The sequence below is a fragment of the Branchiostoma belcheri genome, unplaced genomic scaffold, assembly GCF_001625305.1.
Source record: "Branchiostoma belcheri isolate BF01 breed outbred unplaced genomic scaffold, Haploidv18h27 scaffold4, whole genome shotgun sequence".
In the NCBI taxonomy this organism is placed as follows: Eukaryota; Metazoa; Chordata; class Leptocardii; order Amphioxiformes; family Branchiostomatidae; genus Branchiostoma; species Branchiostoma belcheri.
In genome coordinates this window covers 5376011-5389513 of record NW_017804020.1, presented here as the reverse complement: position 1 = coordinate 5389513, position 13503 = coordinate 5376011, and the positions used below count along the sequence as shown (strand labels likewise).

Below are 13503 nucleotides of genomic sequence, written 5' to 3'. Positions count from 1 at the left end.
TGTGTTTCAATAATACTCAGGTCAAGGCGCGATGAAGATACATGTAGCGTAGATCATATACTGTTTGTTAGTTTGTGTTAATAGCTATATATCCATATCATATATAGACGTTAGTGTGTTTTTAAGACGACCATGCCAACAACCAGCAGTGTCAGTGTTGCGGGACAAACAACAGTACAACTTATGAATGAATTTAGAGCGCATAGGAAAACAAATGGTGGCCGGGACGCTTGGGTATTCGATGGTTCTTCGGAAACGCAAACTACTGGCCATGTATGTAAGTATGCTGCCGCTTTCGATGGGCGTTAAATTTTGCTTTCTAAAATTTACGATCACTTGCCAATAGAATCTTTCCGATAAAATCAAATGGCGAGACAAGGCAAGGCAAGGAAAGTATTATTACTAATAGATAGAAATACGTTGGGAGGCCGAGGATATCTCATCCCACTACAAACCGTAACCCCGGATTTAATTCAAGGTGAGCCTGTTTTAACAACTGACGCATGTTAGACTGAGCTGCTGACGGGGGTACCGTCAAGCCGAATGCACCGCATCGAGATAACACCGCAGCCTTATCAGTAATGCATTAATGTCTCCTGAGGCTTTAGTATTAACGCACAGTTGGTCCGGTGAGGCTTGTTGCGGCAGAATGATGTCGTGTGGTTGTGGTAAGAAGCTACAGGCCCAGTGTGTAGTCCGGACCGTTTATTACAGCGAGGTGCTGGTTGATGTGCCACAGGCACTGTGAGAGGTGATCAACAGCATGCCCTAGGGAAATGTCTGTGGTAGGATAAAGGTCAATAAAGATATATTTCACATCTGTTTCCATGTGGAGCCTTGCCATCGCTTCCCCATCGCAGACTCAGTTTTGTATGGATCGGACAATAGAAAGTCGGGTCCCTGTATCGACCAGTCATTGAAGGCTCAATTTCCTGTATCGATCAGTAATTGTAGGTTCGGTTTCTTGTATTGATTAGCCAGTGGGGCTGAATTTCTACAATGAGCAAAAAGAAGATAAAGCTAATAATTTCCTGCATTGATCAATTTGGGGTCTGTTTCCTTCATTGATCATTTATCGGAGGCTGAGGTATTATCCGAGTTTCCTGAATCGATCAACCATTGGAAACTGACTTTATCATAAATTTCGGGGCTATTTCTGATATCGATTACCCATTAGTTGTTTCCTGTACTTATTATCCATTTTTGGACCGTGTCCTTTATCGATCAGTCATTGGTGCGTTGCCCGCCGCACTGGTGGTTTATGTTCGGACGCAGTGGTTACCTGTGCGCGCACGGCGTTATGGTCATTAATAATGCATGTCGGCTATTATCAGTCCTGCCGCAGAGCCGTGCGGATATGTACAAGTTAGAGCCCGGCTCCCGACCGCAGCCATTGATCTGACAGCCTCGTTCATCATTGCTAACGTCATTCCTGCCACAGTTTCAATGGAATCATTACGTATGTAGGGCCGGACCTACATCTTGTACCTGGGGAGCGTTCGGCACCGAGTCTCTCTAGCCGTGCGGGCGGAACCGAAGCGCTGGTCCTGAGGTTCATCACCTGACGCTAGCCCCGCAGTCAGTACGGTAAGCCAGGAATCGCGAGACTTAGGGAGTACGGGAAGGCAGAGGTGAAGATCAAAGCGCCGTACACCGAAGATATAATAAGATTGAAAGGACCTGTCGGGTCGAGTTAACAAGTGCGCATGCTCTCTTTGTTGCAAGATAATGCAACATGCTCCCATTGCAGTGATAGTAGTCGCTGGAAGCGTCTTCTACTGATCCAGCCTTCATAGTCCACTGATCATTGTTCATAGAGAGCACACAGTAGAACGAAATCATATCGTGACGGATTGTGCAACGGATTTGTGTAACGGACTTGTGGGGATCCTGTGGGGGCGGACCTGTGCATCGTTTGACCACCGCTGTACCTGTGATGATGGAGGGATTCACGTGAAAGGTGTGTAAAAGACGTGTGAACATGGTGAGGTGTGAACATGGACAAGCCGGCAGGTAGGGGTGAACAGGTGTGCTGGTACTGTGGTACCCTGTAAGACGGTTTAAAGATGGACAGGTGTTCCGGCATGGCCAGGTGTGCGGGAAGTGTTGTACTCTACACCGCGGCCTGCCAGCCAGTTTATGTTCCACCCCTCCCGCTGAAAAAGCGGCGGGCAGGAACAGAACGTCTCGCCCTGAACGTGGGAGGAACCCGGTTTGAGATATGGCGGCACCTACTGGAGAGGTACCCAGACACTCTGCTCGGCAGTGACGAAAAAGACTATTTCTTCGATGATGGCAAAAGAGAGTACTTTTTCGATAGGGATCCCGACCTCTTCCGGTACATCCTCAGTTTCTACCGCACCGGGAGACTGCATTACCCCGAGAGCGAGAGTGTGTCCGCGTATGACGAAGAGCTGCACTTTTTCGGGATTCCGAACGATGCGGATGCTATCGGGCCATGCTGTAGGGAGGCATATATCGACAAGAAGGAGGCCCATGAAGCGTCTGTCAGCGCGGCCGCCAAAGAAGCACAGGTGCCGCCGGAACCCGTGACATTCCGGGAGAAAATCTGGCGTATCGTGGAGAACCCTGACGAGACCACGCTGGGACTCGTGTTCTTCTACGTCACCGGCTTCTTCATCGCCGTCTCCGTCTTCGCCAACGTCGTGGAGACGCTGAACTGCGCGCCTTTTCCGCCCAAGATGAAGGAACAGATCCCGTGCGGCATTCGTTACGCGCTGTCATTCTCCTGTCTGGAGACGGCTTGTGTTGTCATCTTCACGGCGGAGTACCTGATCCGCCTGTTCGCGGCGCCAGAGAGAGGCATGTTCGTGAAAAGCGCGATGAGCGTCATCGACATCGTCTCCATCCTGCCCTTCTACGTCGGACTGTGCATTCCGGCCAACAACAGCGTGAATGGGCTGTTCGTCACGCTGCGAGTCTTCCGCGTCTTCCGCATCTTCAAACTGTCCCGCTCCTCCCCAGGACTGAGGTTGCTGGGCGACACCCTGAAGGGCTGTGCCCGGGACCTGGGCTTTCTTCTATTCGCCCTGAGCATGGCCGTCATCATCTTCGCCACCATGGTGTTCTACGCCGAGCGGAACCACCCCAACTCCTACTTCTCCAGCATCCCGGAAGGCTTCTGGTACATCATCGTTACCATGACGACGCTGGGGTACGGGGACATGACTCCGCGCACGATCCCCGGGAAGCTGGTGACGGCGTTCTGCTCCATCACGAGCGTCATCCTGCTCACCCTGCCGCTCACCGTCATCGTCTCCAACTTCACCAACGTCATCCAGTCCAAGAAGGGCGGGGACAAGGGACGGCACCTGGTCCGGGGCACGAGACCCACCTACGAGGAACGAGAGTTCCTGCTGCAGCGGGACCACCTCATGCACTGTCTGGAGACCACCACGGAAAGTCAAGTCACGGAAAACAACTGTCACATGGGGTACATGGACAACTGGGCTCCGGACCTCGCTGTCAAAAAAGCACAGTAAAAGTACATCGACCACTGGGCATCGAATCTCGCCGACTAAAAGACACAGTAAACAAAACACATCGACCACTGGCACCGAACCTCGCCGGTCAAAAGGACACAGGAAACACATCGACCATGGAATGGGTACAGGATCTCGCCGCCAAACAGGCACAGTAAAACGCATCGACCACTGGGTACAGGATCTAGCCACCAAAAGGGCACAGTAAAACACAGCGACCGCTGGCATACCACTGGCACCTAACTTCATGATAGAAATTCATGACTGAATCTATAGCTCAGCATAGCTCTGGTGTTCCTGGCTGTATTTGTAGTTCAGCTTAGCTCTAAATAGTGTTCCAAGTGTACTAGTAGTTTATCTTATCAATAGCTATAGTGTTCGTGACTGTAACTGTAGTTTAGCTGAGCTCTAGTGTTCATGACTGTATCTGTAGCTTAGCATACCTCCATGCAGTGTTCAGCTCTAGTGTACATAGTTCGACATAGCATTAATCAAATACACGTATCTCATCTCCGGTGTAAATTACCTCACATTATACTGAAAGTAGATTATAATTAAAGTCCATATGTAAATTTTGTATCCTGTACAAGATATACCTTCATATCTTACCTGCAAAGCATAGTAAATGTCTATGACTGTACAAGAAACGCAGATGATTAACTCTTGTCTGACAGATCCGGAAGTTGCAAAAGATCGATTACACCGCTATAAGGTCCTATCAACACATACAAATACATTGTGCAATTTAGAGCCTAATTAACCCTACAATTGACAACATCCCGTAACAAGACCCGAAGTAGGACCCTGCAGCGGTGTAACGCAGTAAGACCTTGTAACAATGTTAGATGAAGTATGTGTAGTAGGACCCTGTAACAATGTTACATGAAGTGTATGTAGTAGGACCCTGTAACGACGTTACATGGATTATGTGTAGTAGAAGTAGGACCCTGTAATAGCGCCACATGAATTATGTGTAGTATGCACTACGACCCTAACTGTGTAATCGGCCGTTTGCAGCTTCCGGAACGAGTACATGTCGACACTTTGGCTCCGAGATCAATCTCTGTAAATGTGTAAAAGATTGGAAAAATCAATAAGAGCTCCAGGGAGCCGCTCTGTTTAGCCTGTAGGATTAGCTACTGGGGAACAGCAGTCGTCAGACTAGTGTGATCAATATGTGCCGTAATGACTGTGGATGTAGTGATACCTTCCGATTATTTCAACATAACTTAATAGAAGCAAATTATGAATGGCAGTATCGTGTGACAAACTTCCATTAAAACAAGCGCCACAGATGGGTGTGATTCTCTGATACTAGTATACTATTCAACTACGGCAGCTTCATCTTTATTCCTTGTGCGTTCCGCTGACCTGTCCTGATGATTTAGTGTCACGCCAGGAGACAGCGTCCCTCATTACACTGTATGATGGGTTCCGCTGTACGGAGCGTCCTGTTCGCCTCATCCATCACGGACGTGCGGAGAATGCTGCAGCCGGCTGGACGTGACAAGAGTAAGAATGGGCCAGATATATGCGGGAAGAACGTTCTGATGTAAACACGAAGACTGTACACCGTGCAGGTGCTGAAAACACTCTTAATATAAACGGAGCACTACATGCACAAAATTATAGTTACTGACATGATACAGCCGATGTCAGATCTACGGTATTGTAAATGACTCAGGGTATTGTACCCGGTTACCAATATATAAGTGTATTAATATATAGAAGTATTTCTCAAAAAAATATATACATGTATATATCTGGTGCTTTCCTGGGTATCAACTGTAATGTTCCCTACAAATAATATTTGTTAAAACAAATAACTGTAATACACAGATCCAAAGGTTTGCTGTTAGTGATGGTGTAGTCCGTACTGTTATCTCCCATCTTGCATAAGCTCTGCTGCCCTAAACTGTTCCCAGTCGAACGCAATTGATACTACCGGTACTGGCGCTATTACTCATCCCTGGTACTCCCCCTGAGGGAGTAGACTGTAATCAATGTAACCGAGGACGGAAAATTCTATTGTGCACAATTGTTATTCCGCAAATGATGTAGTTATGATCTGCCTCATTTAATGGTGTCACCGGATGGATTGCTGTGCAATAAATTTTCACCTGAGCTTCCCAGTCACCATATGCTGTCTGCAGGGGTGGTTATTATACTGACTCGCTGTGCAGCAGTAATATAACACTGGGTGGTTATTATACAGACTCACTGTGCAGCAGTAATATAACACTGGGTGGTTATTATACAGACTCGCTGTGCAGCAGTAATATAACACTGGGTGGTTATTATACAGACTCGCTGTGCAGCAGTAATATAACACTGGGTGGTTATTATACAGACTCGCTGTGCAGCAGTAATATAACACTGGGTGGTTATTATACAGACCCACTGTGCAGCAGTAATGTAAAAGTAAGAGGGTTTGGGTTGTTATCAGCTGACTTGCACACACACACAACAGTATAAAGGATCCCATCACTACACAATGAATTTTCTCCTTTATTCCATTGAGCCTTACTGTATTACATTTACAGGACAGTTATGTGTGCAAATCGGTACTGTGCAGAGTTAGGATTGCGCACCAGCACCACAGGAGGCTGCCGGTGTTGCTGCACCTGTAGAGCAGCCAGCAGACCCTGCACCACACACAGGCCGGTCCCCACACCCTGCCCTACTGACAGACTGTTGGCTCCTGCTGTAACATACCCCATCGTTAACCTGGAACAATGTCTGACAACGTCACAGTCATGGCTTATCGTCCCCTCCGTGTGTGTCGGTTCCACGGGGTCACACGACACACACCCTGATACATCCTCCTCTGTGGGGGCACAGATCATTGCCATGGCAACTGGTGTTCCCCGGGACACCATTCTCAGCTGTACTGCCACCAGGTTGGTGAGAACAGGGGCCAGCAGCGGGGTGATGAGATGCAGGTCAGGATGGTTGCCATGACTACAAAGCTGGGACAGCTGCTGGCGAATCCTGCTGTCCCTGACAACGCAGAGACCCTGGGGCTGCCCTGGGGAGGAGGTCCCTGCAACCTGTGTCCACCCTTCCATCAGCCGGTCCCAGGGGCAGTGGAAAGGGGCAGCAGTTCCCAGTTTGACAAAGTTGGGCCTTTTCCCTGGTGGGTACCTATAATGGAGTAAGATCAGGGCAAGATCTTTGTGTTAAGCATAGGCTGTACATTTTGTAAAATTTATATTCCAATTCCTGGTTCATTTTGCTGTTGCATTAGCCGCACTGCATCTTACATCAATAAAAAGCCTGTTGGGATGTGCCGTTGGTAGGATTCAAATTAGTGCTGGTGTTGTTTAGCAGAGTGCCTTTATGTGCTGTATTTTAATATACATACATGACACCATAATGCCTGTGTTGACCATGCATTTTACTGCACATTCCTATCACCATAACTGTCCACCTGCTGCCATACTGTTGATGTATGGACTGGTTACGAGCTACTTATTGACTTTTGACCTCATCACTTAAGGGTATCCTCAGGGGATCCAACATAGTTTGTCGATGATCAAAAAACATGCATTTCATTTAGGGACTATTGAACGAATACCCTTAAACAGCCCCTCTACACAAACTGACACTTTCAATCACTTCCAGATGATATCAGCCTTTTTTTTAGTAGGACAGGGGGGGATTGCCCTAAGAAGCCATCATTGCTGGTGCTGTAACCATGTAAAGAACAGACTGTGTAGCTTGTGTTTTAACCCTTATCATGCACATGTGGGTGGTAGAAAAATAATATATGTCTACAAAACATTTGTTATGAGCAGCCTGCACTGAAATAACAAGCAAACCTTGAGCTGTACTAGGTGTTTAGATATTTTGCAGATGTTGCTATGTATTTTTAGCCTGGGTACCATCCGGATTTTTGCTACGCAACGCTCGAAAAATTGTGATTTTTTTCAAGCGTTGCGTAGCGAAAATCCGGATGGTACCCAGGCTAATGTATTTTGCCTGTTCCATTCATCTCACTCTTAAAGCCAGGAGGGAAAATGTTGGCTTGTCTGAGGCAATGGGGTGGGAAATTGGGATCAGGGAAGGTCAGAGGGGCAGTATTGATTGGATGCGGGTAGCGTTGTTGATGATCATTCATGTGTATCTAATGTTGCACCTGTCAGACTATCCATACTTGTACATTCATTCTGCACACACACAAGTTCCATTGTAATCTAGTCTCTGGAATAAGTCATTGAACAAGCTTTAAATAACTCCTACAATTAAATGTGCAAAGATTGAGTGAAACAAGTCGTTTGGTGTAATATAGCTAGCTGCTGCAATTCTGCATGCCTGCAAAGCTGGTGTGTTACACCAAAGGGTGGTTATACCGGCTATACCGATACAGATTGACATCAGTACTTTCCCTTGCCTATTGTTTGTACTACATTCCCAGAGATTTTTAACTAAACAGTCCCACAGATCTTAACTGCACATTTGTTATTTAGCTTTGTCATGATTGGTCATATTTTATGTGTAGTTATTGCCTAGTGTAAAGCAGAGAGTGGGGAGGAGGGAGAGCAAAAAAAATGAAAGGAGGAGAGAGTGAGAGAGAGAGAGAGAGAGAGAGAGAGAGAGAGAGAGAGAGAGAAAGAGAGAGAAAGAAAGAGAGAAAGAGAGAGACTACCAGAGCTATGTCTAACCTGTCATGTTGTTCCCTTAGCTGAGCTGCCTGTTCCTGGTGGAATGTCCGGTATGCCTCTGTATCTGGAAAGTCGTCGGGAAAAAACAGCTGGCCAGTTTCCAGGTGCAGTCGCCTCATTTCTCTGGAAAATGGAGAAACAACAACTTTCATCAGCTGGTGGGAGGCATGGAGGGTGGAAATGTTGGAACTGATCCCCCAACAAGGCTTTCAAGATCCCACAAAGACACCCCCCACCCCACCCCCACAAACACACACAGAAATTTTGAACACTCCTACACAACTGGCCTAACATCTAAGACCATCCTATGCATGTAGCTCCCCTAAAAATGTAAAATCCAAACAAAGCTTGATTAAAATCGAAAACCCTCGTACACAGTTCCCCTACAACTAAGACCCCACCCCCACCCTATGAATACATAGCCCCATAATTCTAAGACCCCTATCAATATGTACCTCAGCCCCCCTGCCCGGGCCCCCCTGTACAGGAAGCCCAGCCAGAAGGCCATGGCCCAGCCTGCAGGCACAATCACGTCCCAGCCAGTCCCTAAGGCAGAGGCAGCCGTGCGCCCCTGCTGATGCACCAGTAGAATGGGAACACATCTGTTGTCCCCGGTAACAGGTCCATCATCTCCAGCAACATCTCTCTTCTCAATACTAGAAATGGACAGGTCAGGTCAGCAAAATGGACAGATTTGGTCAGCAACACGTTTGACAAGCAAAATGGACAGGTTTGGTCAGCAAAATGGACAGGTCTGGTCAGCAAAATGGACAGGTCTGGTCAGCAAAATGGACAGGTCTGGTCAACAAAATGGACAGGTTTGGTCAGCAAAATGGACAGGTTTGGTCAACAAAATGGACAGGTTTGGTCAGCAAAATGGACTGGGGCATTCAAATTGTGCTCTATAAAATTCCCTTGTAATTTTTCATGAAAAGCTGTGGCATTGGCAGAAAAGTTTCAGTGTGTGCACCTTCCATGACAGAAAGACAGTGCCTTTACGGGACAAAAAAAAAAGAAATTTCTGTGCTCAATATACCATTTCATGACACTAATGCATAACACTGCTATCTAAACTAAGTAAAAGCTTAATGTAGAAAACATTCCTACCTTAACAACATTTTGCTTTCGATTAAAAAGAGTTTATCCCAGAGGAGCTGATGTTGTTACCTCCTGCTGTCCTGTCCTGATGGTGTTTGTAACGTTTTTCTCCTCTCTGCATCCCACAGTCCTGTGTCACACTTCAACTCTGCTGGGTCAGCTGGAGTAAATATAATCACACATGGCATTCCAAAGCTCTATAGGGTCAGCTAGAAAAAACACAATCCTACCAGACTCAGAAACATACACGTGTACTAGTCATGTAGTATTGACCAAGGGAAAGCTACACTCAGTAAACAGCTCACTTAAAAACTTCTGGAAAGTCATGGTTACAACCATTTACAACATGACAGAACCAACACACATACAGTTCTTTGCACATGGAGTGATTTTTTTGTGTTTTCTAGAGAGTGAACTGACCTTCCTGTGTGAGTGGAGTGACTTTGGTTCTCTTGCTGGGCATGTTGAGACGAGGATCCACCACTGTCAGGGACAGCACTTGTCCTGGCCGTACTGTCTCTGCAAATAAACACACTTAACTTACAAAACTTAATATAAAGCTTAACACACAAAATATACAAAACATGCAAAAATTAACAGGACATTTTTGCTATCTCCAAAAGCATTGATTTTACCATTTCAAATGGCCATTGCCATGGCAACAAACACACCTGCAGATTTAGCACAAGGGTGTAGCAATGGTTTAGCAGTAAGTAACATAAGAAACATTATAGTTTACCATTCTGTAAGGGTGGGAGATTCAGGGCACTCTCCAGCGTAGCTGCAGCAAGCTGCCCGGTTAACTGAAACCTCACCAGCTCATCGCCAATAGACTGGACACGAACACTGGTGTCAGACATCTGTATAGAGCACAAACACTGGTGTGAGACATTCACATGGGAGGGAAATGCAGTCAGCTTTGCTAACAAACCAACTTATGTCCTTGTCTGGATTTTACAACTAATGACTTCCAGATACATTAAAAGGCTCCATGCATGTAAATGTCTTGGATGGAAGCTTGGTGGGTCCACAGCCACAGCTAGCATGCTACGTAACCTATCCCTCGCCCTACCCCCTGTCCAACATGTCCTTACCCCCTGCTGTAGCTCCTGCAGGATGTCCTGGGTGCAGGCAGGGTGGGTCCACAGCCACAGCTGGCAGGAAGATGTTGCAAAAGTATCCTTACTGTTTTCTGCAAACAGACATTGGCAATGTATAATGACGATTTCCCTGACTCAATTATGGTTCTTATAGGAGGCTGAAATTTCCCATGTAAGATTATAGATACACATGTCTCTATAGGTAGCAAACCTACATTCATTTCTGAACTGTTACTCTTAGAGTGTTTCTTTACCTTCAGGCCACTAAGGTAGCCATTTGGCACCAAATCTGAACAGGTTCCTGTACTCACCAGTTTGAGGCCTGAACATGTAAGTAACCGGTCCCAGGGTGTGGTTAGGATAGCTGTCCCGGCGGTACAGTATTGCTGTTCCTTCCACCTTTCCTTCTGAGTAGAACATAGAGATAGAGCCACCTGAAGACATGAAACACATTTCAAGATTTAGCTGACAAGAGTAGCTGTATCATATAGCTGTAAATGATGTCTGAAGAGTTACTTATGGTATGGTTAAAAATGAAGTCTAAGACATTACCTTTGTCCAGGTGAGTGAAGTGTGCTAGCAAACTCAGGATGTTGTCCTTAGAACCAGTCAGCTCGATACAGCCATAATACGAGATGTCCTGAGAAACACAAGAATGTAACAATGGATACCTCCTGCAAAACACGTCACAGCTGTAATGACTCAATCCCCTACATTACAGCTTATGTGAATTCCACCCAGTATACATTCCTGTATATGCCTGGTGATACATGTATACACACCTGTATAAGACAGTGGTGGCACATGGCCCTGTAGGCTGCCCGTTGACTTTTGTCACATGGGTAGTCTGGAAGCCGATATCCCCACCTGGAACACAGGTGTGATACCATTGACTTGAGCAGACACAAAATCGTCATTTCACATCATTCCATCAATCAATCAACCAATAAAATTACTAACTGGACATTCATGTTTAGGAAACTTTGTAGCTATGTACACCACACACCTGCAGACTACAGGTGAACTATGTACACTACACACCTGCAGACTACAGGTGAACTATGTACACTACACACCTGCAGACTACAGGTGAACTATGTACACTACACACCTGCAGACTACAGGTGAACTATGTACACTACACACCTGCAGACTACAGGTGAACTATGTACACTACACATCTGCAGACTACAGGTGAACTATGTACACTACACACCTGCAGACTACAGGTAACACACCTGTTGACCATGTGGAAGCGCTTGGCATGCCAGACGTGTGTCTCCAGCCAGGTGACATGATTCTGACGCCGGGCGTACTCCGCCTGCCGGTTTGCCGCTCGCTGCCGGTACCACTTCCTGGGTCGGCGCGGCTTCTCCATCTGCTGGCCAGGCTGCATGCTCCGCAACATCTACAAACAGCAAACAACTCATTACAGCAAACTCAGCAATGCACTGTTGATCCCTGGGCAGCCTACGCTTCATATCTTTGACTGCCAAGCCAATTAATTAAAAACCAAACATACCTCTGTAACTAAAAACCTCCTTGGTACCAGTCTCCTGTCAGTTAAAGGTTACTTGTGACTACACACCTTTCTGGTGCAAATACGTGGGTTACGGGTCAACCATGATTACTTACCTTTTTGGTGGCAGCTTCCCGTAGTCTGCGTGGCAGCCGTTTGGGGTTGTGGCTGACAGCCCGCCTGCGCATGTGTCGGGGCAGGGACTGCACAGTGTGCTTGCTGCGGTAGGACTTCTGGGCCAAATGTAGCAGACTATTCAGCTCCACAGCTCGGGCCTCCATAAACTGCATCACAGTCAGACCTGTTATAGTACAAAGGAATTCATATCACATTAATTCATATCATTATATGTTCCAGGGGTATCTGGGGCATAGATGTGGGTCTGCTATAGGACAGTCAGTGGTTTTACGGTACCAGTGATGAGTAGCATTACCAGACTAAAGAGTCTAAAACAGTATGTCTGGATTCTGGAATACAAACCTCTGGGTGCCATGACCACACTAGGTGTTGCACCTGTGCCAGGTGTTGCAGCTGCAGGTAAAGGTGAGGGGACAGGTGATCCTCTCAGGGTCGACTCAGAACCGACATGTCTCCGCCTGAACTTCTTCTGCTGTCTGGACAGGTGACCAGTGGGCTGCTGGGGAAATAAAGGTTACAATCGTACATTTGTGTCTAGGTTCTTAACATTTATAATTATAGCTCAACCATAAAAGAAAATGTTGCTGCTGCAAGTCTGGGCATGGGGCACACACCAAAAAAAAAAAAAAGATGTGAGAGCTCTGAATTACAAAGTTTATGTTCGTATTTCTTTAATCTTTACCACGTAAGGAGGTTACTGAATAAGACTGTGCATGCCCAGAACACATCAGACATGGTGCTACAGCATGTAAGTTGAACGTTTTATGTTTACGTTTGGGGGAGGGGGGTTGGGATTCACATAATTTTTGACAGGACAATGACATGTGCAGTCTTAATCGTGACCACTTAATCGGAATTCTGACGGCCTGTCTGCCCACACTCTACTTGTTGTTGTTGAGGTCCTCGCTTTCTAGTTTTAAAGCTAGTCATATGATATGTAGCTGCATCTGTGCATGTGAATGGTCTGTCGTCTGTGGTAAAGCAAGCTAGGAAAAAGGACCGCCATAACAACAAACCTGTCCATTGCCCGTGGCCGATCCTGGTGTCCCGTCGTTATAAGATGAAGACATGGCCGCCTCTAGCTGCTAAGTATTCTTATCAATTCAAACGCAGCTCCATCAAACCTAAACTATCGTCGACTTTATGTCTAGCGTCGTGCTGCATGCTGCATGCTGGCACACATGTTACAAATTTCCCTGCTTCTTCTTGGTCAGGACTAAGCAGGCGGTTCGTCGCCGAACGATTCGTATCGTGAGCTGTCTCCTACCGGCGTTTCATCACAGGTGGGGAAACCGTAGGAGGCGGGGCTTAGGTAGCCCGTGCGGGACCCGGGCGAGGATTGAAGTCGGGAGGATGAAAATACGAGTGCTCGGTTGTGCCCTAAAAAGAGCCCATCAGCCACAAAGGGTAGCACGGTGCCACGCGAATTTTTTTTTTCAATTAAGTGTTGATTTGATTATGTGGATGACATCCATGTGCGC

The 13503-nt window shown here is 46.7% G+C and overlaps 2 protein-coding genes across 3 annotated transcripts; one reads left to right on the top strand and one right to left on the bottom strand.

The window, feature by feature from the left end:
- Window positions 1–1251: 1251 nt before the first annotated feature.
- Window positions 1252–3545, top strand: LOC109477436 (potassium voltage-gated channel protein Shal-like). The gene has a single exon (XM_019778707.1). The coding sequence runs from the start codon at window positions 2067–2069 to the stop codon at window positions 3501–3503; it is 1437 nt and encodes a 478-aa protein (XP_019634266.1). The 5' UTR covers window positions 1252–2066; the 3' UTR covers window positions 3504–3545.
- A 474-nt stretch (window positions 3546–4019) lies between these two features.
- Window positions 4020–13225, bottom strand: LOC109477435 (ribonucleases P/MRP protein subunit POP1-like). 2 transcript variants are annotated; one of them, XM_019778704.1, is made up of 14 exons: window positions 13039–13225; window positions 12365–12521; window positions 12001–12185; window positions 11604–11773; window positions 11148–11232; window positions 10918–11005; window positions 10677–10799; window positions 10360–10457; window positions 10005–10125; window positions 9686–9784; window positions 9335–9425; window positions 8623–8823; window positions 8168–8290; window positions 4020–6647 (listed from the first exon to the last, which is right to left on the bottom strand). In XM_019778704.1, the coding sequence occupies exons 1-14, from the start codon at window positions 13090–13092 to the stop codon at window positions 6041–6043; spliced, it is 2202 nt and encodes a 733-aa protein (XP_019634263.1). In that variant the 5' UTR covers window positions 13093–13225; the 3' UTR covers window positions 4020–6040. The 2 variants fall into 2 exon arrangements, with proteins under 2 accessions (XP_019634263.1, XP_019634265.1); XM_019778706.1 differs by having other exon boundaries at window positions 12365–12518.
- Window positions 13226–13503: the final 278 nt, after the last annotated feature.

Bases quoted from the DNA above. Each gene is read 5' to 3' on its own strand.
- LOC109477436 (XM_019778707.1), top strand. From the start codon at position 2,067: ATGGACAGGTGTTCCGGCATGGCCAGGTGTGCGGGAAGTGTTGTACTC.
- LOC109477435 (XM_019778704.1), bottom strand. From the start codon at position 13,092: ATGTCTTCATCTTATAACGACGGGACACCAGGATCGGCCACGGGCAAT. The intron at 10,458-10,676 runs GTGAGTACAGGA...GTCTGTTTGCAG, and splicing joins CATGTTCAGGCCTCAAACTG to AAAACAGTAAGGATACTTTT. The intron at 10,126-10,359 runs GTAAGGACATGT...TGCTCTATACAG, and splicing joins TGCAGGAGCTACAGCAGGGG to ATGTCTGACACCAGTGTTCG.